Source organism: Rhincodon typus, chromosome 27 (assembly GCF_021869965.1).
Source record: "Rhincodon typus isolate 14 chromosome 27, sRhiTyp1.1, whole genome shotgun sequence".
Classification (NCBI taxonomy): domain Eukaryota; kingdom Metazoa; phylum Chordata; class Chondrichthyes; order Orectolobiformes; family Rhincodontidae; genus Rhincodon; species Rhincodon typus.
Window position 1 is genome coordinate 10,023,420 of NC_063358.1, and position 24,720 is coordinate 10,048,139.

The 24,720-nt window shown below is 39.6% G+C and overlaps 1 protein-coding gene across 4 annotated transcripts; it reads left to right on the forward strand.

Moving 5' to 3' along the window:
- zmpste24 (zinc metallopeptidase, STE24 homolog) lies at positions 1-24,160 on the forward strand. Of its 4 annotated transcripts, none has more exons than XM_048613079.1 (11): positions 1-119; positions 287-481; positions 5,166-5,312; positions 7,462-7,548; positions 9,462-9,578; positions 13,728-13,880; positions 14,234-14,375; positions 16,810-17,003; positions 17,372-17,476; positions 18,914-19,057; positions 20,764-24,160. In XM_048613079.1, the coding sequence occupies exons 2-11, from the start codon at positions 374-376 to the stop codon at positions 20,986-20,988; spliced, it is 1,422 nt and encodes a 473-aa protein (XP_048469036.1). In that variant the 5' UTR covers positions 1-119; positions 287-373; the 3' UTR covers positions 20,989-24,160. The 4 variants fall into 4 exon arrangements, with proteins under 4 accessions (XP_048469036.1, XP_048469040.1, XP_048469038.1 ...); XM_048613081.1 differs by having other exon boundaries at positions 104-207; positions 298-481; XM_048613080.1 differs by having other exon boundaries at positions 106-207.
- Positions 24,161-24,720: the final 560 nt, after the last annotated feature.

Consider the following 24,720-nt stretch of genomic DNA (forward strand, 5'->3'; position numbering starts at 1 on the left):
TCAACTCCAGTGACTGTTTCTGGGTGAAGGAAAAGGTCGCTTCGTACGTTGGAACAAACTTTACCAGCGCAACCAACTTCCTGTCCGCCCGGATCTATTTAAGTGTAACCCAGCTGGCGGTAAGGGCTTCATGGGTGACTGAGGTGTATATATCGAGAAAAAGAACCTAATAAATATTCAATTAACTAACGGGGGTGGCTTACAACAGTGAGTAAACAAAAACCAGTGCGAGAGTGAGAGAAGAGCCCCTTCTGTTAAAAAAAACTGTTTTTTTTATTTTGTCTAGCAACGGTCGAGATCTTGTAAAAAGAAGATTTAAATAAAATTGAATAGTTTTCCCGTACCGGTGACAATCGAAAGTGGACTGGGAATCATGATTCACCTTATTGCAGAGATAAGCACCGAAAATCAAATATTTTACTCGGTGCTGCTCTTTTCATGGACCGTGTATCTATGGGAGGCCTACCTAGCCCAAAGACAGGTGAGTGGGTGTCTCCTTCAAACATTCCCCAGAATCAGTGGTTGGGGTGGGGGAGAAATAGCCAAACATTAAAGGACGAAAATTCCCCCGTTTGGAGAATCTTAGCAAATTGTTACCACGCCCGGTTTGGTGAAGAAACGCATCGCACCCCTTTGGTGAAACAATGTATCCAACAATCTTGATACAATGTATGGAAGCGTTCGATACATTGTAACGGTGCAGCAATCTAATAGGAAGCTTTGAATATCACCTTACCCAATCAATTTTGATGCGCCATTGTAGCTTTTGATTTAACATGTAAAGACTTGGTCAAAAGGTTTTTGATCAATAGCTCAAGTTTGAAACTAAAATCGAACCCCCCCACAGCTTTTAGCTTGCTTGACAGTTTTTGAATGAGTTGGAGAGTGCGACAGTGGGGCAATTGCCCCTGTTTGTCACGCACACAATTCCTCTCTGCGCAGTTGCATTTTATATACGATGGCTTTAACTGAAGTATATTTTGTGTTCCATTTGACAAATCAAACTTTCCCTTGTCTTCCTGTTGTAAAATATTTCCAGGGTTGGAAACGACCTGGGGTGGGGAGGGTTTGGGGTCGAGTCATTAAGGTACAGTAGGAGTGCATTTAGCCCATCGAGTCCATGCCAGCTCTCCCTGGAGTAATCCAGTCAGCCCCATTCCCCGATCCTCCACTGGGGTAGTCTTTTAGGTTTATTTTCTTCAGCTGTCAGTCCAATTTCCATCTGAAATCATTGATTGCCCACGTTTCCATCACACTGGTGGATAGAAAATTCCAGGACATTACCATTTGCTGTGTAGGAAAGGCTCTTCCCCATGCCCACCTAATCTATTGTCCTAAACCTGTAACAACATCATCTTGTATGAACAGATGCAAATTACTAACTTTTTAGCTTTACATTAATGTGTGTCAAGTTTGGGGTAATCACCTTGAATCATAGAGATGTACAGTCTGGAAACACACCCCTCGGTCCAATTCATCCATGCCGACCAGATATCCTAAATTAATCTAGTCCCATTTGCTTGCATTTGGCCCATATCCCTTTAAATCCTTCACATTCATCTACCCATTCAAATGCCCTTTTAATGTTGTAATTGTATCAGCCTGCTCCATGTCCTCTGACAGCTCATTCCATACACACACCATCCTCTGTGTAAAAATGTTGCCCCTTGGGTCCCTTTTAAATCTTTCCCCTCTCACCTTGAACCTATGCCCTCTAGTTTTGGACTCCCCTACCCTTGGGAAAAGACCTTGTCAATTCACTCTAACCATACCCATGATTTTATAAACCTCTATAAGGTCACCCCTTAGCCTCTGACACTCCAGGAAAATAGCCTCAGTCTATTCAGCCTCTGCCCATAGCTCAAACCTTCCAAACCTGGCAACATCCTTGTAAATCTTTTCTGAACCCTTTCAAGTTTCACAACATTCTCCTTGTAGCAGGGAGACTAGAATTCTAGATTCCAAAAATGGCCTAACCAATGTCCTGTACAGCTGCAGCATGACCTCCCAACTCCTATACTCAATGCGCTGAGCAATACAGGCATGCGTACCAAATGCCTTCATCACTACCGTATCTTCCGCTTTTGGGGAAGTATGAACCTGCAGGCCAAGGTTGCTTTGTTTGGCAACACTCCCTAGGACCTTACCGTTAGAGTGTATAAGTCCTGTCCTGATTTGCCCTACCAAAATGCAGCACCTCACATTTATCTAAATTAAACTCCATCTGCCACTCCTTGGCTGATTTGCCCATCTGATCAAGTACTCTGTCCACTACACCAATTTTGGTGTGATCTGCAAGCTTACTAACCAAACCTCCTATATTCACATCCAAATCATTTATATAAATGACAAAAAGCAGTGGACCCAGCACCAATCCTTGCAGCATGCTGCAGGTCATGGGCAAAACAACTCTCTGTCACCAACCTCCAAAATGTAGCACCTCAAAGTGATTACCCCAAACTTGACACACATTAATGTAAAGATTCAGGGTCATAATCAGACTCTTAATTCCAGACATTTTTTTAATTGAATTCAAATTCCACTATCTGCTGTGGCAGGATTCAAACCCAGGTGCTCAGAACATTATCTGGATCTCTGGATTAACAGTCTAGTGATAATACCACTGGGACATCATCTCCCTCTTTTGTAGCTAAATGCCGAGTTCTCCTTGTATTCCATGTGATCTAAACTAGCTGATGAGTCTACCATGTGGAACCTTGTCAAATGCCTTATCTTTCATATAAGAACATAATAGTTGGTTTTGATACTTGCAATTTTTCACACTCATGCATGCATATGATTTGGAAAGTAAGACAGTTGTGTTGCATATCTAAAGGAAGCATTTTCTTAAAAGAATGCTTTTATATCTGATCTGTGTCCTTGCTTCAGTGTTATGCAATAACATCTCTGAACAGGTCGATTAGAAAATCTCCAAGCTTGAGCCAGTGAGTGTTAGACAGCAAATTAACCATGATGAGAGACTGAGGAATCTTCATTTAGGTAAAAACAAAACAGCACAAGAATTCCTGGATTGGGCTGAATTAGCTCATGTCTTTAACCTAGGGAGGAAGTCAGGTAGAGCTTTCATTGCAGATGAGTACTTCTGAAGAGTGGATGTATTTGGTGAGGATCATGTCTGTTAATCTTTCTTCCCAGTCATGGTGCATGATCCACAGTCTTTAAAAGATGTGAAACTTTGACATTTTGATGCTCACAGAGTTTTGATGAAAGAAATATGTTCAAAGGAGTGTCTTAAAGGAAGAAAATAAACTAAGGAAAGTCTATGGTGAGAATTCCAGAGCTTGGCAACTGAAGGTTGAGCAATTATGATCAGGGGTGCTGGAAGAGCCCAGAATTAGAGGAGCAGGGAGATCTGAGGATTTTGGAATAAGGGACACTTGAAGGTGATTACAGAGATAGGAAGGGATGACATTTTGGACGGATATGGAAGCAAAGATGTGAATTTTAAAATCAAGAGTTTGCCTATCAAGAGCTATTTACAGTTGGTATGTATATGAGGTCCAAAGCTCATCTCAAAATCCTATGTCACCGAAATTGCAAAAGGACTGAACTTCAGGCTTGCCAGGGAGAGGGATGGAGTGGGTGCTTAGGGACTGTAGATTGGAGTGGGGGGAACCAAAGGCTCTCACTAATATTTCCAATATTTAATTGGAAGTAATTCCTGCTCAGCCATTGCTGGATGTCCGATTTACAGTCTGATAGTTTAGCAACCGTGGAGGACTTGAGAAAGGTAATTGTGACGTGGAGCTGGGTGTCAACCACGCACGTCAAAAATAACACTACCTTCGGATGACGTGGCTGAGGAGCAGAGCGTAGATGAGAAATAGGACGTGGCCAAGGATAGATTTTTGGAGACCAGAACTAAGGAGGTGGAGCAGGGAGAGAAGCCAATCCCAGTGATTCTCCAGCTATGATTAGATAGGTAAGAATAGTAATGGTCTTTTTGTGAAATTATAATCCAATCCAATAAACTTCTAATAAGGCCTTAACAGTAATTGCAGGAAGGATGTTCCCAATGAACAGGGGGTCCAGAACTAGGGATCACAGTCTAAGGGTATGGGATAGACCATTTAAGACTGAGAAGAAGAGCAATTTCTTCACTCGAATGGTGAGCCTGCAGAATTCTCTGCCACAGAAAGATGTTGAAGCCAAAACATTGAATGTTTTCAAGAAAGAGTTAGATGTAATTCTTAAGTGTGAAGGGATCAAAGGGTACGTGGTGCTGAAATGGATGATCAGTCATGATCATGTTGAATGGCATAGTAGGTTCAAAGGGCTGAATGGCTTACTCCTCCTATTTTCTCTGTTTTAAGACTGAGATAGATCGTGTCTGGAATCTCAGAAATCAAGGGATAAGGGGAGTGGTGAGACAGTGGTGTTGAAATAGAAGATCAGCCGTGCTGTAAGAGCTGAATAGTCCTCTCTGCTCTTATTTCTTTTGTTTGTGTGTAAAGGCCAGAAGTGGAACTGATGCCTGGAATTGAGAGACCCCCAATCCCAAAAAAAAAATGGAGAGTGAGCTCCTTATCCTCCACTGTCAATTGTCATTGATCGTAATATGGGTTTGACTATGGCACCAAGTCTCCATAAATAAACTGTTACATTTTCTTCTAGCCTCTGACTGAATTAATTGCTAATTGTAATATTTTTAATTGATTGAAAAAGTTGTCTAACTTCTGCCATTGGGAGAAAATGGGTATTTTGTATTTGCTAGGGATTCCCTATTGTAAAGTGGAAAGAAAAGTGTAAAGCAGCTGATGTGTTTAGCTTGTTCCCCCACACCCCACCAGTGTTCAGTGAATGAATGCACTGTTTGATGTGACCCTAAGTTATGAAAGACCAGAAGTACTCTAAAATCGGTGGACTCTGCTGAATTACCCGATCTTGACGAAGGTACTGCACAGATATCTGCTGGGAAGGGAAGGCAGAGGCAGTAGTTGGGGTTTCTGGTTTTGGCAACTATGAACAGATCCCTGCTGAAATGTGAGTTGGGCTTGTTGTGGTTGATGAGACTTATTTGCATTCTATCCAGAGTTATAAATGACCACTTTAATAAGGCATGCGACGCATGAGTCAGAGAGAGAATGGAATCTAATTCTACTGCAGACATGGCGTACGAATTATCTCTTTCACCTTTTTTTTAGCGCAAGACGTACAGAGACACCACACTGGTCCCTGAAGAATTGGGAAAGATCATGGACTCTGAAACATTTGAGAAATCTCGTCTGTACCAGCTGGATAAGAGTACTTTTGGATTCTGGTCTGGTCTTTATTCTGAGACTGAGGGAACAGTGAGTAGTGCTGTGTATGATACATTTGTAAATGGAAATTTGATTGTCTGATTTCAAAGATACAATTAAATGTTTATTTTGTATGAAGTCTTAATTTTCTGTCAGTTATCTCATACTTTAACTTCAGTGTTACATTAGCATTGTTGCATTTTTCTACGTTATCATGGTTATATTTCATTAGGAAATTGGTCTTACATTTTTCTTCTTGATTTTATAAATGCTTTCTTGCCATATGTTTCAAGAGTTCTGTTTTCCAAACCCAAGAAATAGGAAAGGCAGGGCAATTTAATATCTCTCAAAAATCAGGAATTATGTACCCACGTGCCTTCAAATATTTATATGTTATGGTTGCAGGCATCATCTGTTTGGTAAAACAACATGGTGTTTCACATCTATCTTAAAAGTCCTTCCTTCTTGTTTAACAGTTTTCCTTCTGTACCTGTCCTTCCATCAAGAGTTGAATTTTAAGTGAAGTGCAGGTAGAACAGGATTGTGTGTGTATGTGACAACAAGGTGTAGAGCTGGATGAACACAGCAGGCCAAACAGCATCATAGGAGCAGTAAGGCTGACGCTTCGGGCCTAGACCCTTCATCAGAAATGGGGGAGGGGAAGGGGGTTCTGAAAGAAATAGGGAGAGAGGGGGAGGCGGATAGAAGATGGATAGTGGATGTGTATGTATGTGTATGTGTATGTATTATGTGGATTGGAATTTGCAGGGATGCATTTGTCCAACTGTCAGTCAGAGTGATTCTCCTGATGACACGTGGTGGGAGAGTGATTGGTCAGAGGTTGTAATGAGGTCAGGAACTGAGTGGTTCTGGTGGAACTTAAACCGAACGTCAGTGAGCAGGTTTTTGCTGATCAAATGCACTTGATAACACTGTCAATGATATGTACTTTGCTGATAAGCGAGGGTACACTGACAAAGCAGTAATTGGTTGGATTGGATTTTGTAAACAAGACATATCCGATCAGTTTTCCACATTGTTAAGCAGATACCAGTTTATTGGTGTACTGGAACAGCTTGGCTAGGGACACAGCTAGTTCTGCAGCACAGCTCTTCAGTACTGTTACTGGAATGTTGTTAGGGCCAATAGCCTTTGCTGTATTCAGTGATTCTCAGGTCTCTAATGAGGCCGAAATGGATCATTTGCTTGGCACACCTGGCTGACGATGGATGCAAATGTTTCAGCCCTATCTTTTGTAGTGATATACAGAGCACCCCCAACATTGGGAATGGGGATATCTCTGGAGCATCCACCTCTTGTTAGTTGTTTTTGCCTATGCAGTTCACGATTGAATGTGCCTGGAATGCAGTGCTACAGGAAATGAACATGAGATCGTCATCCAGGCCCATAGTGCAATGCATTTGCATGTGCTAGAAACTGCATACATAAATACTCAGGACCTTGTTTTATGTAGGCATACGTTACATCTTATCAAGAAAAGGGGTCAAGACAAGAGCCAAAGCTGCTATTTCCCCTTTGTGAACATACATGCCTGACCAGAGAATTAAGATCAACAGTTAATTTTTCTTGCTGTATCTCCATGCCAATTATAGCTCGACCAATCAACACCATATCTCATGCTATATTATGAAATGGTGTCACTTTTATCAAGTCTGTTGCTTATGGCCCAGTTCTGATGAGCGAAGCCAAAAAGACTCCCTTCTTGTCACCTTTTAGCAAAGTTGAAGTTCTATATGACCACGTATTGTGGGTCTGGAACCATGTTTAGTCCAGACAAGGCCTGAGTGACATGTCGGAAATAATTGGAATTTTGTCACAATCTGGTGGATTTCAGACGTTTTCCCTCTCACTTCTTTTCTCTCTTTCTGTTCCTAACCCCAAAAGGTTTGGCTGCAGTGCCCCCCATCTTCAGGATTGAATAACCTGGTCGTCTCAGTGCTCTGTTTGAAGAATGATTACCATTTTGCGTGTGAGATTTCATAATCTAGTTTGTAAACAGCCAAGGAGCAAATGTGAGCCCCAAAACAAAGTGTTAAATTTTCAAGGCACAATTCTCATCTGTTTCAATATTGGGTATTTCGGGTACAACTGTAGCCCATTAGTTACATGTACCGGTTTAATACCAAACATTCCACTGGTTATAAAAGTAATTCTTGTAATTGTGCTTCTGTCTTTGCAGCTTATCCTCTTGCTTGGTGGAATTCCCTTTCTATGGAGTGTATCCGGGCACATTATTGGACGTTTTGGTCTAGGACCTGAATATGAAGTAGGCACTCTGTTACTTAGAATATCAGATTTTCAATGTTGAATGATTTTGGTGATTCTTCCTGGCAGTAACACAAACTAATTTGAAAGATGTGTTCCAAATTGAGTTTCCATAATGTGGTTTGAACATAGACTATATTCTCCTTCTGTGCAGCAAGCATCATATATTCAAAACTTGCAAAATTCATTTAATTACTTTCAGAATGGTGATCCTAATTTTCCTGACCAGAAGAAAAATGCAAAAATTAGAATTGTTTCATTGATCAGGTTGTTTTATGAAGGTGTTGAGTTGTATTTCCTTTTCCCCAACTCCTTCCCAGTCTATAATCTCCCCATTATCTTGCTTTACATGGAAGGAATGACCATTGAGCTGTTCATATTGTTCAGTTTTAACTCACAGCATCTGGGCATGGAAGGTGAGATCATTCTAACTGGTAGCTTTGAGTGAGGGGGTTTGGTGGTATGAGGGAGGTGTGGTGGACAGGGGCTTAATTTGAGTGTAAAACATAATTGCTAGAACATACAATGACCGTTTTCTTATAAGGTTGATTGGAGAATTTAAAAGTTCTTAATATTTAGGCTGGGCTTCGTTGCCAAACCACAAATTTTAATTGCAATTATTTTACTTTACATTAACCCAGCAAAGCTGTGATATTAACATTGTCATTTTATTCAGAAGATTGGTACAACTTCAGTTCTAATCATTTTTTACACTCAAGCTACACCAACTGCCACCATTCATTCTTGCCCTGCCTGAGGTCTCAAAATAAAATGATTTTTTTTTCTTTTTGTCTAAAAATCACGTTGGCTAAAACCAGAGAAGGACAGTCACTTGGTCAGTCCCAGCTAAATGAAAATCATGCAGAGATTAAAGAAGCACTGAACAAACTAATCTTTGTTCAGAGGCAGCGCTCGCTCCTTTGAGTTAGAAAGTTGTTGATTTGAGCTGTTGCTGAAAGTTCAGTGTATTATCATACAGATTTGATAACCCAGTGCAGTATTTGTACAAGCGCTGCATTTAGGTGGAGGCAATGGCCTAGTGGTATTATCACTCGATAATTAATCCAGAGACCCTGGTAATGTCCTGGAGACCTGGGTTTGAATCCCACCATGGTAGATGGTGGAACTTGAATCCAATGGAAAAAAAGCTCTGGAATTAACAGGCAAGGAAACTGTCATCATTACCTGGTCTGGCCTACATGTGACTCCAGACCCTCCGCAATGTGGTTGACTCTTAAACTGCTAGCCTAGCCAGTGATGCCCACATCCCATGAATGAATTAAAAAAAGTTATCGCCAGCACCATACATGGGATGAAATAGTAAACTATCTGCTCCTCAAGTTTATGTAAAAGATTTGACAGTGCTATTTAGGAGACAAACAATTATACTCTGTCCTGGTGAACACAAACTATAACCAGTTATCATGTTATCATTGTGTCATTTTAAGTCTACACTTCAGCAAGTTCCAAACCATTTTAGCTGAAGGGAGCAGGAAAAGGTCAAAGAATGAAGTACATTTTGAAGATGGCCTGTTGTTTGTACCAAACAGTGAAAACGTTTGGAAGGAGGACCTACATACAACTATCTACAACATTAAAATGGTTGTTTCCTTTCTTTCTTCACTCAGTGCATGTACCTGCTTTTCAAAGAAATCAGACATCATCTTCACTTTCAGGGAGTAACTTGTAGTTTCAATTCATTACTACTCACAGTAACGCTACAATTCTGAATCCTTACTTGCAAAGCTGCGTGTTGGAAGATATAGATGTGATTTTATTCTTTTAGAAGTTATGTACAAATTGTGGAGTATTTCATACGAGGAATATTTCCTTTCAGAATCATCACTGTGGTGCAGCTTGTGCTTTTGTTTAAAAAATAAAGCTTTCCTTCATTTTTTATTTATTTATTAACAGATAACTCAGTCCTTGGTGTTCCTATTTCTTGCAACATTATTCAGTGCAGTCACAGGTCTCCCGTGGAGCATTTACAACACCTTTATCATTGAAGAGAAACATGGTTTCAATCAGCAGGTCTGTGGATTCCAGAATTTCTTTGAGTGAAAAAAATTAATTCTTAGAATAGACTACAAATGGCATACATGGATTATAGTTTGTTAACGTATGAAACATTAGCATTTTTCGAGTTAAGTAGGATGGACACTCTGCTCTACTGCTCTCAGAAAAGGAGGCCAAAATATGGTCTATGTTGTTAAAAAGAAAATGTTGTACTTACAAGTTGTATGTTTTTAAACTTCGATATTTCCTTGAGATTTGATTTCATTCTTGAAAATAGTACGTACAGACCAGAATGAGCCCTTATCTGCTGATTATCTGGGTACATGTAACAAGACTTAATGTCTGAATAACATCCCTTGCCACTGTGCTGCAATATTTCACATACTGATAAATAGTCAACGAGCCATTCTAGGTAAAATTCACTGTCAAGACTATAAACCGCCAAATGAATTAAACGAACAATAAGCTGATAAATGATCCGATCTTAACTAAATACTATACAAACTTCATTCATGCTAATACCAAAAAGAGCCAAGGTGCCTCCCCTACACTAACCCCAATAATGTAACTAACCTGTGGAAGAAATGATCCTTTGCTCCACTGTTATTGAATCTTCAAGCTCCAAGCTGGCTTTGCTGTTTGTTCAGGGCTGCTTAATACTGTAGCTTCAAATATTCCTGAAGACATCCTTGAATGCAAGGCATTAGCAATTGTTTAAATGTTAGTAGTTTAAAGAGTTCAAAATGATGTTTTTTGTTCACTGCAAATCAGCTGCCAAAAATAAAAGGTATGGATGAACAATATCTGATGACATTTGTGGTTAAATAGAATGATTTGACTTGGTTTGACTCGTCCTTTTAAGACAGATTTGTTATCTTCCAAACCCTTGAGATTCCATCTCACAGTCACTGAATGGGATGCTTATTAATCTGTACTGGCAAGCAAACTGCAGCATTTCGGTGCTTTTGACATGTTACACAAAGCTGTAATGAATATGCCCCGAGGCTTGGAGAGACAGTTAACAGTAAACAATATCAACCCTGTGTTTGGTGCAGTCAGCCAGAAAGATAATGCATTAAAGAAACAACTTGCATTTATATAGTGCCTTTAATATGGTGATATGTCCCTTTGTCAAGTGCAATTTAATTATTTATACCTTCTAAGATATTAGGGCAGGGTGAACAAAAGTTTGGCAAAGAGGTATGTTTAAAGAGTATCTTAAAGCGGGGGAGGGGAGATAGACGGAGAGAGCTTTAGGAAATTCCTTAAAAACCAAAGAACTGCAGATGCTGGATATCAGAAAAAACAAATAGAAATTGCTGGAAAAACTCTGCAGGTCTGGCACCATCTGTGGAGAGAAAGCAAAGTTAAATGTTTTGTGCCCAGTGATCCCCCCTTCAGAACCGATTCTGGCTAGAAAGGGTTGGTATGTTTGCTGAAAATGAGGGGGAGTGGAGTAAATAGATAGGTGTAGTTGGAACCCAGACAGAAAAACAGTTGGGCAGACAGAGGAATGGGTACAGGTCAGCCTGGGAGAATCAATAGCTACCAGTGAGGACCATTAGTGGCTGACAGTGGGTTGGTTGTGATTAGTAGCCCTTGTGATGACAAAGCCTGGTTTGGGGCGGTGTTGGGGTAAACACATGGGAGAAGGTGTTCAGGCCCAAAAGTTATTGAACTCGATATTGAATCCTTAAGGCTATAGGGTCCCCAAGTGGAAAATGAGGTGTTGTTCGTCCAGCTTGTGCTGAGCTTTGCTGGATCACTGCACTGAGCCTGAGACAGAGATTTTGGCCAGGAACACGATGGTGTGTTGAAGTGGCAGGCAATAGGAAACTCAGGGTCACTTTTGTAGACAGAACGTCACGGTGTCCTTCTGTCATATCCCTATACACGCACGCATGCACACCACCTCACCCCCATTCTTCAGCATATATACCAACCTTTTCCTAGCTATAATCCGTTCTGAAGGAGGGTCACTGGACCTGAAACATTAACACTGTTTTCCCTGCACAGATGTTGCCAGATTTGCTGAGATTTTCCAGCAATTTCTGTTTTTGTTTAGGAAATTCCTTGCTTGAGGCAAAGGTAGCTGATAGCTTCATATATCACAGAATGAAAAGTGTATATGTTATTAAATTTGTTAACTGCGAAACTAAATCTGCTCTGTTCCAGTAACTGTTGTAAATTCGGCTTTTTGAAAAAAGAGGAAGAATTTGCATTTTCCTCTCCATTGCTTTTTCTCAGACTGTGACCTCGCTTGGACATACATCCTCATTAATTACAGCCTCCTGGTACCTGAATGAAGTAGCTATTCCTTTGTTTAAGACTAAATCAGTGAGGGTCAGACTGTTCACATCAGGTGTACTGATGTTGATCCTGGTTTTGTCAGTAAAAGAAACTTCCCAAGATATTTTTAATGCCCTCCCTAGATTGGGGCCACTGCAGGTGATTGCATTGACTCCATCACTGCTCTGACTGATGGCCAACTCAGCACATACCAGGGATCGAACCAGGAACTCTCTTGCCAGAACAAAGCAAAACCCCGTAGATGCTGAAAATCTAAAATAAAATCTGGAAATTCTGGATTAACCACTGGGCATGCAGGGACAAGGTAGGGCGGGGAGTGGGTCTGGGTGGGCTGCTCTTTGGATGGTCAGTGTTGACTCAATGGGCTGAATGGCCTGCTTCCACCCTGTAGGGATTCTGTAAAATATGTCTTCCTATGTATCCAGAAAGTTGTTAAAAATAGCCTACCATGCCACATTCAGTTATCTTCCTGACCCCACAGTCCCTTCTGTGAGAAAACATCTGACCATGATGAATTGTGAGAAAGCTTGCCAAGCACAGCATAAATTGCAAATTGTTGTAGTGTACAGAAATCTGATTCTGTTTCATGCTGCTTTTTGAGATTGATCTAGATAGCTCAGACGCTTACCTTATAAACTTTACAGTCTCGCTGTCTAAAAAATCACTGATTCTGACTCTGCCTAATCTGTACGTGCTAAGTACTGTAATGTAAATATGCTGGAGTAGCACCTAGAACGACAGTCTAGAACAAAATGCTATTTTCTTTTGCAAAATACAAAAGGCACCATCAGCATGTTTATCCTTTGGTTTCTGGTGGCTCCACAGAAAGAATAACAAGCAGATTTAAGTTCAGTTGCTATCTTTTTTCACTAAAGTTCTAAACTAACTTAATTTCATTTAAGGCTATTGCTATATCTCATGCTTTAAACCAATAGTGTTACCTGCACGTTGAGATACTAATCTGGAGAATCTTGGGCTGTGGGCACTGGCACATACCATCCCTCAGACTAATTGTTCCTTATCTCTAAATAAGGCTCTTCACCTCCTTGTGTTCTGTAACACTCCTTTATTTACATTAGTACATACTATGTTCTCAAATGCAACTCTCTCATATAGGGTCTAAAACTTCTCTTTTTACATACTCATTGTTGACTAGTGTTTCCCCCACGCCCCTTGCTGATGTCAGAATCATATCATTAGTTAGAACATCATGATTTGCATGAATCTCATTCTATCACATTTTTGCCCTAAACTGGGTTCAGTAAGTTTTTGAGGGTAATTATTTTTAATATTTGCTTGATTATCCTTCTAGAAGTTATGAAAATAACTGTAGCACAGAAGGAGGCTATTCAGCCTGTCATGCCCATTCTAGTTGGTGAAGAATGGCCTAGCCTAAAATCGTTTCTGCACCAAGTCTGTAACCTTGCAGGGCACGGTGTTTCAAGTAGATGTATGTTTTATCTAAGTGTTTTTTAAATAGGGTGGAAGTTCCTGCCTCTATAACCCTTTTCAGCTGTGAGTTCAATGTTTCCTACCACTGTCTATGAGAGGAAATGTTTGCTCATCTCTCCTCCAGGTTTCCTATCAATTGCCACAAATCTCTGATTTTTAACCTCTTTGCTAAGGTAAACTGGTTGTCCTGATTGACTTTGTCTGAGGCTCTTTCTCAGTCCTCAAAAGAACAAGATAAAGAGCACATTGTTGTAGCCATGCAAACTGGTTAGCTTTTTCCTTTAAACGTTCGTGTACTTAATAAATTGATGAATATTAAATGGGAAGAAGTTTTAATAGGCAGTCAGTGCTCAGTCTGATATTGCTGGCTTGTAACAAATGCAATGTCTTTCTTTTCTGCAGACTTTAGGATTCTTTTTTAAGGATGCTTTGAAGAAGTTTGCAGTGACTCAGTGTATATTGCTTCCTGTGACCTCACTCCTTTTGTACATTATTAAAATTGGTGGGGATTATTTCTTCATTTATGCTTGGCTTTTCACATTGATTGTTTCTCTGGTGAGTACACAGCAGGCCTCTTTATTTTAATTCTGTTTTTCCTCCGGTTTCCAATCTGACTTCCCGTTCCCTGTTCTGTCCTTTGCTGAAGATGGTGATTTTAGGATTTAGAGAATTAGGAACTCGGATATTTGATAGGTGTGTTCAAAATCAGGGGTCCAGACAGAAACGTTTGTGTTCAGCAAGGGAATCAAAACTTATCGGGGTCAGATAGGAATGTGGGTAGTGAAACAAACAGCTCAGTATGGTGTTAATGAGTGGTGGAGTGGGCTTGAGCAGGTGATGGTTTGATGACAAGGGTGTGAAATGTTACTGTGCTTCTGACATTTCTCCCCTATCCATTTTGTCTTCAGGTTTTGGTGACTATTTATGCTGATTATATCGCACCACTGTTTGATAAATTCACTCCGCTTCCTGATGGAGAGTTGAGAGAGAGTATTGAGGAAATGGCCAAGAGTATCAGCTTTCCCTTAACCAAGGTTTATGTAGTGGAGGGTAAGGCACTTTGCTTAATGAGATAATATGTCTTTTATACAGCGTTTGATCAATGAAACTTGAAGATACAGTTGTTTCATATTTTCACTGAAAGTAGTCTGTTTAAAGAAAATAATTTGCTGCTTAGTGAAATCCTCCTTGGCATCTGAACTGGAATACTCAGCTCTTGTCCAGGGTCAGAAAATAAATAAACCTGAAGATGCATTTATATCTTGGTGAACGCCTACAAAAGCAAAATAATGAAGATATGAAGTACAACCATAAAATGCTGACAGTGCTGAGAAAGGTAGGCAACATTTGTGGAGAAATGAAAAGCGAGATTTCTTCAGTTGGTTGACCTTTCTTCAGGCTCTCCAGAAATTCACTCCGCAACCTGAAATGTTAAACCTAAACCTCAGTTATGGCTCCATTAGTAGCATTCTCACTTCTGAGGTACAAGGTAGCAGGTTTTAATTTCTACTCCAGGATTTGAACACAAAATGAAAAGCTGACCCTCCAGCTGTAATACTGAGGGAGTGCTGCATTGCTGCAGATGCCTTCTTTTGGGTGATGCACTCAACCAAAGACGCATCTGTCTGTTCAGATGGCTGTGAAGGTCTGATATTTATCCTACAAACAACATAAAAGTGAAATTAATTATTTGGTCATTATTGTATCCCTGTTGGTCGAGGTTTGCTGTGCAACTTGGTTGCCACATTTCCTATCTTACAGTGGTGACTTCCTTGGCTGTAAAGCATTTTGAGAAGTCTAGTGATTGTGTAAACTACTATATAAATACAATTTTTGTTTTCTTCTGTATTCTGCTTAACCTGCTAAATGTTCATTTTTATCTCAAACAAAAAACTGGCTAAAGATTTTCTTTTGAAGTTTTTTGTTCTTGTGGTGCTAAATCCTTGCGATTCCATTTATTATACCACATCCACTTTGTCCATCTATTCTGTGCTCCAGGCTTTCAGTGAGTCACATCAATAGAGCCCCTCACATGGCAGAGAAGTTTGTTCAGTATTTCTGCTCATTGTAGACTGTTATGACTTTGATAGAGGAGTGTGCTGGAAATCCGGTCTCTTTATCCAGAAGCCATACCAGAAATGTAAATGTCTTAATCACCAAAAGTGGTTGATTTGTTTCTCTTTATTACTGTTAATTGGAACAAAAAGAGGCCTTCAGGCTTTTCAAGAAGCTCAGAAACAACAGGCAACTTATACAGGCAAACATAGTCTTCAAACAAGTGACAAACAGTTTAACAACTAAGCCACTAAACGAATTCAACTATTTCCTCCTTAATTCCAAAAGGCTTTTCCAGCAACTTTGTTTTTGTTCATTTCCAAAAGAAAGTTTGTTTCCGCACAGTGCTTTCCAATAACTTTCCTGTTGCTAATCACCACTTGATTGACCTGTAGTTTCCTGGTTTATTGTCATTCTTGAACAGCAGTGTAACATTAGCAACTATCCAGTCCTCCAACACTTGTATTCAATGAGGATGAAGAAATAATGATCCAATGCCTCTACTGTTTCTACTTTTGTTTCTTTCAGCAACCTGGGCTGCACTTCATCTGGGCCAAGTCACTTAACCAGTTTTTCGTATTGTTTTTTTCAATAGCGCTCCTCTACCTGCTATCGTGTTCGAGAGCATTCTTCTGCCTTTAGTGTAATCTTCATGTTATCCACTTCCTTTATGAAGACCGATGCAACATACTTTTGTACGTTTGTCATGTCCTCTGCCTCAATTAAAGGCTATCCTTTGCTCTTTAAAAGGCCCATGTTTCTCCCTAGCTAACTGCTTACAGTTTATACATTTATTAAAGGGTAGAGATGTTGAATCTAATGCTATCTGCCAATCGTTTCTTGTGATCTCGCTCTGCCTCTTCTAGGAACTTGTACAGTTCCCTCTTGTAGCTGGCATAATTTTCCAGGTTAATAACTGAATCTTGGTCCTATCACTTCTCAAACTTTCTTTTTCTGTTTTATTTCATCTTTGTCACCCTGGGTGTGTTAGTGTTAGATACAGTGCTCTATACTAAAAGGGCTATGCCTACTATGCACTTGCAATATCTTCTGCCTGAATGCCCTTGATTGCTGCATTACTGCTTTACCCTATAATTGCCTTTTCTGGTTTACCTGCACTAGCACTTTGTTGAATAACTGAAATCAGCTCCTCTTCACTTGTGTTTGTACATGTTACATTGTCTTTGTCTTTATCTTTAACCGTTCCCAGTTTGACCCAAAACATTCAATCAGTTTTCATTATATTTGGTGTAAGGATTATAGAGAATATAGTTCATTTTGCAAACATTCCAAAAATGTAGATCTGATTGGAATTTTAGGGTGACTTTGACGTTTTGACTGCAGAACCTGTCTAAAATTTCATATAAATATGAGGTGGATAAAGCAATTCTCAGTAATGAAAACTATAAATCTTTAATGTTTTAAATAGGATCAAAGAGGTCATCTCACAGCAATGCGTATTTTTATGGCTTTTTTAAGAACAAGCGTATTGTTCTGTTTGATACGCTCCTCGAAGATCATTCCCCATTAAATAAAGGGACAGTTGATGAGAACATTGAAATACAGACAGCTGCAGGAGATGGGAGTGAAACTGAGAACACTGAAACCAAAGTAAGACCAAAGGTAAGCCAGCTTTTTGTATTACTACAACTCCTATTCAATTTTCTTCCATTGGTTGTTCTTGAGACCTGGGGCAATGTTGATGAGACCTGGGGTGTGGGGGAATGGGCATTGGAGCGAGGAGTGAAAGTACCATCTCAAAGTACCATCTCAGCTATACTTCATCAGTAGTCTTGGCTGAAACTGTTGGCAGAATACGAGAAAATAATGGCCATTCTCGACTGTGGGGCACAACCAGAGCAGGTTATAAAGTCTGAGATGTTGGCTCAAACCATGACTGATCAGTGGACATCTCACCAGGGTAGATTGGGATATTACGTTTCATAAATTTCAAGTAATTGAGTTTCATGTAAGGCATGCTTTCTTTCCAGAATAAGAGGCAGGGCTGCAGTAACCAAGAGGTTCTAGCAGTGCTTGGCCATGAGCTTGGGCATTGGAAATTGGGCCATACTGTGAAAAACATCATTATTAGTCAGGTAATATGTGGTTCTTATATTTGTGTGTGTGTGTGTGTGAGAGAGAGTGTATACCTGGATGGATGTGCTGAAACATAGATGACGACAATTCATTGTTACCTGTGAAGGGATATTTTCTCTCCTTTTCTGGAGGTAGTGATTTGCTGAAATAACATTTGGTTTTTCGTCCTCCCCCATGTAGCCATTCTTCAAGTGAGAGTTTGGGTAGAATGGGGTTTTCACCATTGAGGACTTTTCTATCCAGTCTGGGTTTCCATCTAACAGAGAAACAGGAGCCCAGTACTTTCCCAGCTGAAAACAGTCAGCTCCACACACAATTCAAAGATTCAAAGATCCAAAGAAGAGCCACATTGGACATTGTTTTTACCTACAGATTTTTTGCTCGATTGCAGTATTGGAGCTTTTTTTATTTTATTTTTAGATCCATTATCCATTGTTAAATTGTCAGATTTATTGCGGGGAAGAGAAAACAAAAGTAATTTTTCATAAAATTGATGTGACCTAAAGTGATTATGGGATATATCCGCCTGGAAGAGTTCAAAATTGCATAGAATCACTTGGTTTCTTCTGGCTGCAAGTGAATATGGAAGAGATATCAGAATGTTGAAGGGAAAAATAAATGTCATTCTCCCCTGGAAGACCCTATTTATTCATTACACCATCTGCCTTAATCTCTTCTTGTGCTTGATTGATTTTAGTGGCTTTTATTCTTAAATTCACTGCAAGTTGACAGGGATCAAATCTTGGTTTAGAACACTCTGCAGATTAGGCAGCATCTGTGGAAAGACCTTTTGTCGATCCTGTTTGATTTGCTGAATCTTCCTAGGATTTTCTCTTGCTTTAGATTTTCATCATTAAGTATTCTGTTTTGATCAAATCTGGCACTTGCCAATGTTAGTGCAGACATTATACTTTCTTGCTGTGCTAACGTGATTTAAATAAGATATCTTAAAGGGAGAAGAGGGTGAGGTGAAGAGCTTCTGGACTGTGGAGATAATTTTCTTTTCCCCATAATATTTCTGAAACAGGTTTCATGCAAATAAAAATGTTTTTACAATACTAAATTCCAAAGCCAAATGTAATTTAAATGCCAAATTTCCAGTAGTTTTAGTACAATCAGTTGGTGTATATGTGTGTTTTAATTTCACTGACTTTTATTCTGGTGCCTTTAATTGAATGAAGGTTTGTAACTGTTTGTGCACAAATGCAATCATAGGAGTCAAGGGTGTCAAGCTCCATTTTGTGTTGAGGTTTACGAAAGTGTACTGCATGTAATAGAACCTAAATTAGGTGACAACATACAGTACTGTCTAGAGCAGACTAACATGTTGATGTTTGCTGTTTTGTGATCTGTAACAGTAGCAGTTGCAGTGTTAGCATGTTGTGGTTTTTATTGGTCTGGCTTACCTGTATGTAATACTGATGCTTGTATTTCAGGTGAACTCTTTCTTCTGCTTTTTCCTGTTTGCTGTTCTCATGGACAGAAAGGAGCTTTTCTCTGCTTTTGGTTTCTATGATACCCAGCCTACTCTTATTGGGTTGATGATCATCTTCCAGTTCATTTTCTCTCCCTACAATGAGGTAAGGTGAAGCTCTGATGAATGCTGGTATTCTTAATGACTTGAATCATTTTAATTACTACCACTGTTGCTTATTATTGGTGTCAGGAAACTGATGGGATCACACTGCACTTAAACTAAATTGGTTTCGTGTGCGATATTCTGAGTTCATTAAATTCTGGAAAGGTTCCATCAGACTGGAAAGTAACCAGTATAACTCCAATCTTCATGAAGGGAGGGAGGCAAGAAACAGGAAAATGGGCCATTTAGCTTGATGTCTGTTATGGGAAATACGTTAAAATCAATCATTAACTAGATTATAGCCAGGCATTTAGAAAATCTTAAGGTAATTGGGAAGAGTCAGCATGGTTTTGAAAAGGAAATCCTATTCATCCAATTTATTGAGGTTGTTTGACAGACTATTGTGCCGAGGCTAAAGGGGAGCCTGTAGATTTTCTGTACTTAGAATTACAGAAGGTATTTGCAAGTTGCTGCATAAACAGTTATTGCACATTGTGGGAACTCCTGATGCAAGTGTAATATATTAGTGTGGATAAAAGATTAGCTAGCAGAAATCAGTATGCATAAATAAGTCTCTGATTGGCAGGATATGACAAATGGAGTCCTGCAGGGGTCTATACTGGGGCCTCAGCATTTTACAATTCATATCGGTGACTTCAATGAGGGAGTAAAGGCATGGCAGGTAAATTTGCAGATGACACAAATATAAGTAGGAGAGTATGTTGTGAAATGGACTTGAGGTTTCAGATGGCTGTAAATAGCTGGAATGAGTGCACAAAAATGTGAATTTGCTCACTTTGGTAGGAAAAATAAAAATGCAGAGTGTTGCCTAAATCCCAGAGGAGATTCACTGGGTTGATACTGGAATGAGCAGGTTGTACATGATCATCAGTTGCACAGACCGGGCTTATTTCCACTGGAGTTTAGAAGTGTAGGGTGTCTTTAAGATCCTGAACAGTTTTGACAAAGCAGACCTGGAAAGGCTATATTTTTTTCGTGGGTGAGTTTGAACTAGGTGGCACTGTCTAAAAATTAGGTTTGCCCTTTTGGGTCAGAGTTGAGGAGAAATGCTTTCCCTGAGAATTGGGCACCTTTGGAACTCTCTGCCACAGAAAGCTGTGGAGACAGGTTTATTGAATATTCAAAGGTTATCCGGAGTAGATGAGAATGTGGAATTTGAACACAAACCTACCAGCTATGTCTTGTCCAATGGCAGAGCAGGTTCGAGGGACCCTTGATCTATTCTATTTTTAACTTGTATGCATCACCAAAAATGAGTACGGGTGGGACAGGACAGACTTCTTGCAACTGTTTTGTTTAAACTGGAAACTGCTTCTGATTGAACTTCCTAAATTTTTGAAGCGTGGATGCAGAACAGATGTTTTTCTTGGCTGAGATGTGTAGAACCTGAGACCAACGATTTAGAACACAGATGAGGAGGAAGTTTCTTCACTCAAAGAATAGCGCATCTTTGGAACTTCCCACCTCAGAGGGCTGTGGACGTTCAGTCATTGAATATGTTCAAGACAGAGATTAGTAGATTACTAGAGAATAATGACATCAATGAATACGGGTATTATGCAGGAAAATGGCATTGCAATTATTGATTAAGAGTGGTGAAATAGATTCAGGAGGTTAAATGGTTTACTTTTGTCCTAAGTTCCTAAGTTTGCATCTGACATTTTGATGAACTTTTGTTTTTAATAGGTGCTATCCTTTAGCCTGACTGTATTGAGCAGGAGATTTGAGTTCCAGGCTGATGCATTTGCAAAGGATCTGGGAAAAGCCACAGACCTGTACTCTGCACTAATAAAACTGAACAAGGATAACCTAGGTTTTCCAGTTGCTGACTGGCTGTATTCTATGTGGCATTATTCCCATCCACCTCTCCTGGAGAGACTCCGTGCCTTAAAGGACAAGAAGAAGGACTGAGAGAAGGAAAAGGAACTTATATTCACCTTTAAGAAATTGAATAGTATATTTTGTTTCAATTTTTTTTTTATTTTTCATTCCATGAACAGTGCAGATCTGTACTGGATGTTTGTATTATGGGAACTGGATTAGGATCTGAGTGCATTTAGCTTATGCACTGACTGCCAGCAGTACAGATCAAAGTAATATTTTAAGTTGTGTTAAAACTACACTGAAACTTGAATTAGTTTTTAATTTAGCACATGCCTAGTTTAATGCGGTACAAGTGAATCTATATAAGCCACACCAGCACAATACCTAAGGTTATAAATCTTTGAATCTAAGTTGCATCATATACGAGATGTTGTCCCAAGTGCTCTTGGAAATGTTTCATGTACATCACATTCAAAGTAAAAGTGCAACTTTATAAAGCTTTATTTGCTACTGCTTTAGATATCTTCCATACCAGCAAACTGTGAGATAACATCTCTATTTATATCAGTTCTTTATTAAAAAATTCCTTTTTATTAAGGGTCTCAAGTTTTCAAATGATATAGATCAAGATTGAACTTGAATGCTATTTTGAGAGACCATATGAGTCTGGGTTGGAAGAGATTGGGAAAAGAATGAATGTAAACGTGGCTGGTCACCAGATGTTTTTTCGTCTCTCTTCTGAAATGAAGGAGTGGTGATAGTAAAGTGTTTTATTTTCTCCTTTTCCATGCTGCTTTTTGAGTGAGAGGGGGATATTGGGTGCACAGTGCTTCTTGGGCTCTGTGATGGCTCAGTTGGTAGAGCAGCCTTAACTATACATGTGAGGAGTTGGCTTAGTAGTGCCACAAATGGCATTTTACTACCAAATTAACAAAGGTTATGCCTTGACACTTCCTTCCTGAAAGGGTCTGTGTTTGCATGTTGGAAACCCAGTCAACAGGTTTGCTGACACTTGCTGTCTAGACATAATGAGCAATGGTCGCTAGAAGGGTACTGGACAATACTGATGGAACTCTATCCCACTATAAGCCAATGTTTTTAGAAAAGAAATGGTGAGGAAAAGGGGTTGGGGAGAAATTCCAGTCACTCTGAACATGAATTACAATTGTAAAACCATGTTGATGTAACTAGGTAGATTCAGGTTTGTGCTGTGGTTTAATTTTCAGTTTTCAGACCAAAGCCATTACCTGTGGGGAGGGTTTCTTTAAAGTGCTCATGTCTATGTCAGCAGATGTAGGATATGAGTAAATATGCACTGTAATAACTTTTCATATCGTGATAATAAGAAGTTTGGGGCAAAATTTGCTCGATCTGATGACAGTTCTGGTATTTTGTTTCTCCCTCCAGGGTTATGGATACCCCTCATTTTATGTCCGTTTTTAATTTTATTGTGTTTGGGATACTTGAATTCTAGAGAGCTTTGACCAGTGAAGGTTAAAGTATATCCGTTATTTCCTTCATTTACAAGTGACTGTTCATGAAGTAAATTGACTCTGACTGAAATGAACCCAGTCTGTACCTTAACTGGCATGTGATATTGCATTTTTATTTGGTACCTGTGAAGTCATTTGTATGATACCTTACCTTTCTGTATTGCCCAGAGCATCTTTGTCCATTTTGTTTGCATTAATATATGCTACAGAAGAGGTCAAGGGAGGGTGCTGCTAATTGTATTCAGTTGTTAAATTACCAGTTCCAAATATAAAATAAATGTTCATGGTGTGTACAGTATCAGGGATGGAAGAGATTTATACTCATTTCACTGAATGTGACTCTGCGCACAGTTAGTTGTCACCACCCGTACTGTCCCTGCTGGATTGTGGACCTTCGTAGTTTACTGTCATAAGTTGTTTCATGAATTGGGATGCCACAAGTTTCATTGACTTCTTATTTGCTGCTGTTTAAATCTCCGGATCAGCTGAAGTGAGAAAAAATTAACTTGCAGGGTTTCATGTGCTTTTCTTTTCCTCCCACTCGCTCTTCCATTCCAAGTGGTGCTCTCCATCACTAATTCCAGCCCTCCACTACCTCGCCCAAGTTCTCGGTTTTTCATGTACTAGCTTTGAGTTGGGTGTTCTAAATGTGTTGGGGTGAGCAACGCTGTCAAACCCATTCCAGTTCCAACCTTGTGGGTCAATCAGCAACAATTGGCAACAGGAACACTCCCAAGTAGCGCAGGATTCTGGCATCTCTACCACGGCGCACTGGAGACCTGTGATGCCAGGGAAAACAGCTAGTCAAAATTCCCTGTTTGATATACACCTCGGTGCCCCACAGCCTGGCATTGTTTGTCCACAGAACCAGTGGAGGTAGCCAGATTTTTATTTTTAATAAAATATCTTCACTTGGTTGTGATGCAAAACGTTTGAATCTGAGGACATTGCAGATTTGATGTTTCATGTGAGAAATCTAGAGATGAAGTTTATCATCGCTGTTTGAGTTGGCCATGGGCTCAGCCTTTGGCTTGTGGTCAGTCCATTCAAAAGCCTGAAGGTTGGCTTCTTAACTGTGCAGAATGGATTATCAGAAGTAAGTTATTTTTGCATAGTGAACAAGCCATAATGTTACTTTGACAATAAAAAATAAAGGATTTATTGCACATCTATATCTCGCACACCAATCATCAGTGTAATATTCTTAAAACTTTTTATTTAGTCCTGTGTGTATACAAAATGGAAATTAAAAATTGATTGAAACCATTCTGATGAAGGGCTCCATTCGCAAAGATTAGCCCCTGTTTCTGTTTCATATACTGATCTGTGCATTTACACTGTTTTCAGTTTTTTTTTTACGTTTTTTGTGGGCTATGACATTAAACAGATGTTGTGAATGAAGCATTAAAGTTTAATTGAAATTAAGAGATGGAACTTTTAAGTAAGTTAAATTAAGAAATGAACATGGGACAAGAAATGGAATATTTAAATTATTGTGGGGAATGGATTAAAAAAAATGTCAATGGTCATTCATACTATTGAGATGCAGCGTGAATATTGGAATCCTGCTTGATCTTGTTCTGTTTTATCTATAAAGTATTTGACATCTGTAAGCATAGATTCCGTGAACAGCGTTATGATTAACACAGTTAATAGGATTAGATAATTGGCATGTTTTGGAATTGTGAAACCAATCCTATCTTAAACAGCTGTGATAAATTAAGTTCCAATGTGGTGTCAATTTACAATAAATGGAAGAAATGACAGGTCAGTGACTTTGTTACTTGGGTTTATATATAAAAAAAAAGTGCCACTAACTAATTTACATCTTCAATACTTTTCCTTTGAAACATATTGATTGGTCTTGTTTGGACCCCAGGTTTGCAGGTCAAACTACCATTGGGAATGAGCAAGTTGTATTTTTATGGTGCCAGGTTTAAAAGTAATGGTTTCTAGTAGAGAATTTTCAAGTTTACATAGTTTTTGCTTTTTGAACACCGCCTTCCCTACTGTTTTTTTCAGTCTTCTTGGACTACAGACAAAGGTGACTTGTTATGATCTAACTGCTGAGACTGTGCTTCCCAAACGTTTCTCACTGTGGCCCCATTTTGAGAATTGTTGCAATTCCTCGGTGACAGCTGTGGCAGGGGAGGGTGGGTGGGTGAGTAAGACAGTGTTGGGGAGACTGGATTTGTGAGACCAGGAAAAGCTGGGGGTAGAGGTTGGCGGTGGTGGGGGTGGGGTGGGGTGGGGGGGGGGGCGGTGTCTAGGGCAGAGCTACATGGCAGCCATTGCTCTCCTTGCAGCTCACTGTCCTAAAATCTCA

Bases quoted from the DNA above. Each gene is read 5' to 3' on its own strand.
- zmpste24 (XM_048613079.1), top strand. From the start codon at position 374: ATGATTCACCTTATTGCAGAGATAAGCACCGAAAATCAAATATTTTAC. The intron at 9,579-13,727 runs GTCTGTGGATTC...TCTTTTCTGCAG, and splicing joins AACATGGTTTCAATCAGCAG to ACTTTAGGATTCTTTTTTAA. The intron at 19,058-20,763 runs GTAAGGTGAAGC...TGTTTTTAATAG, and splicing joins TTTTCTCTCCCTACAATGAG to GTGCTATCCTTTAGCCTGAC.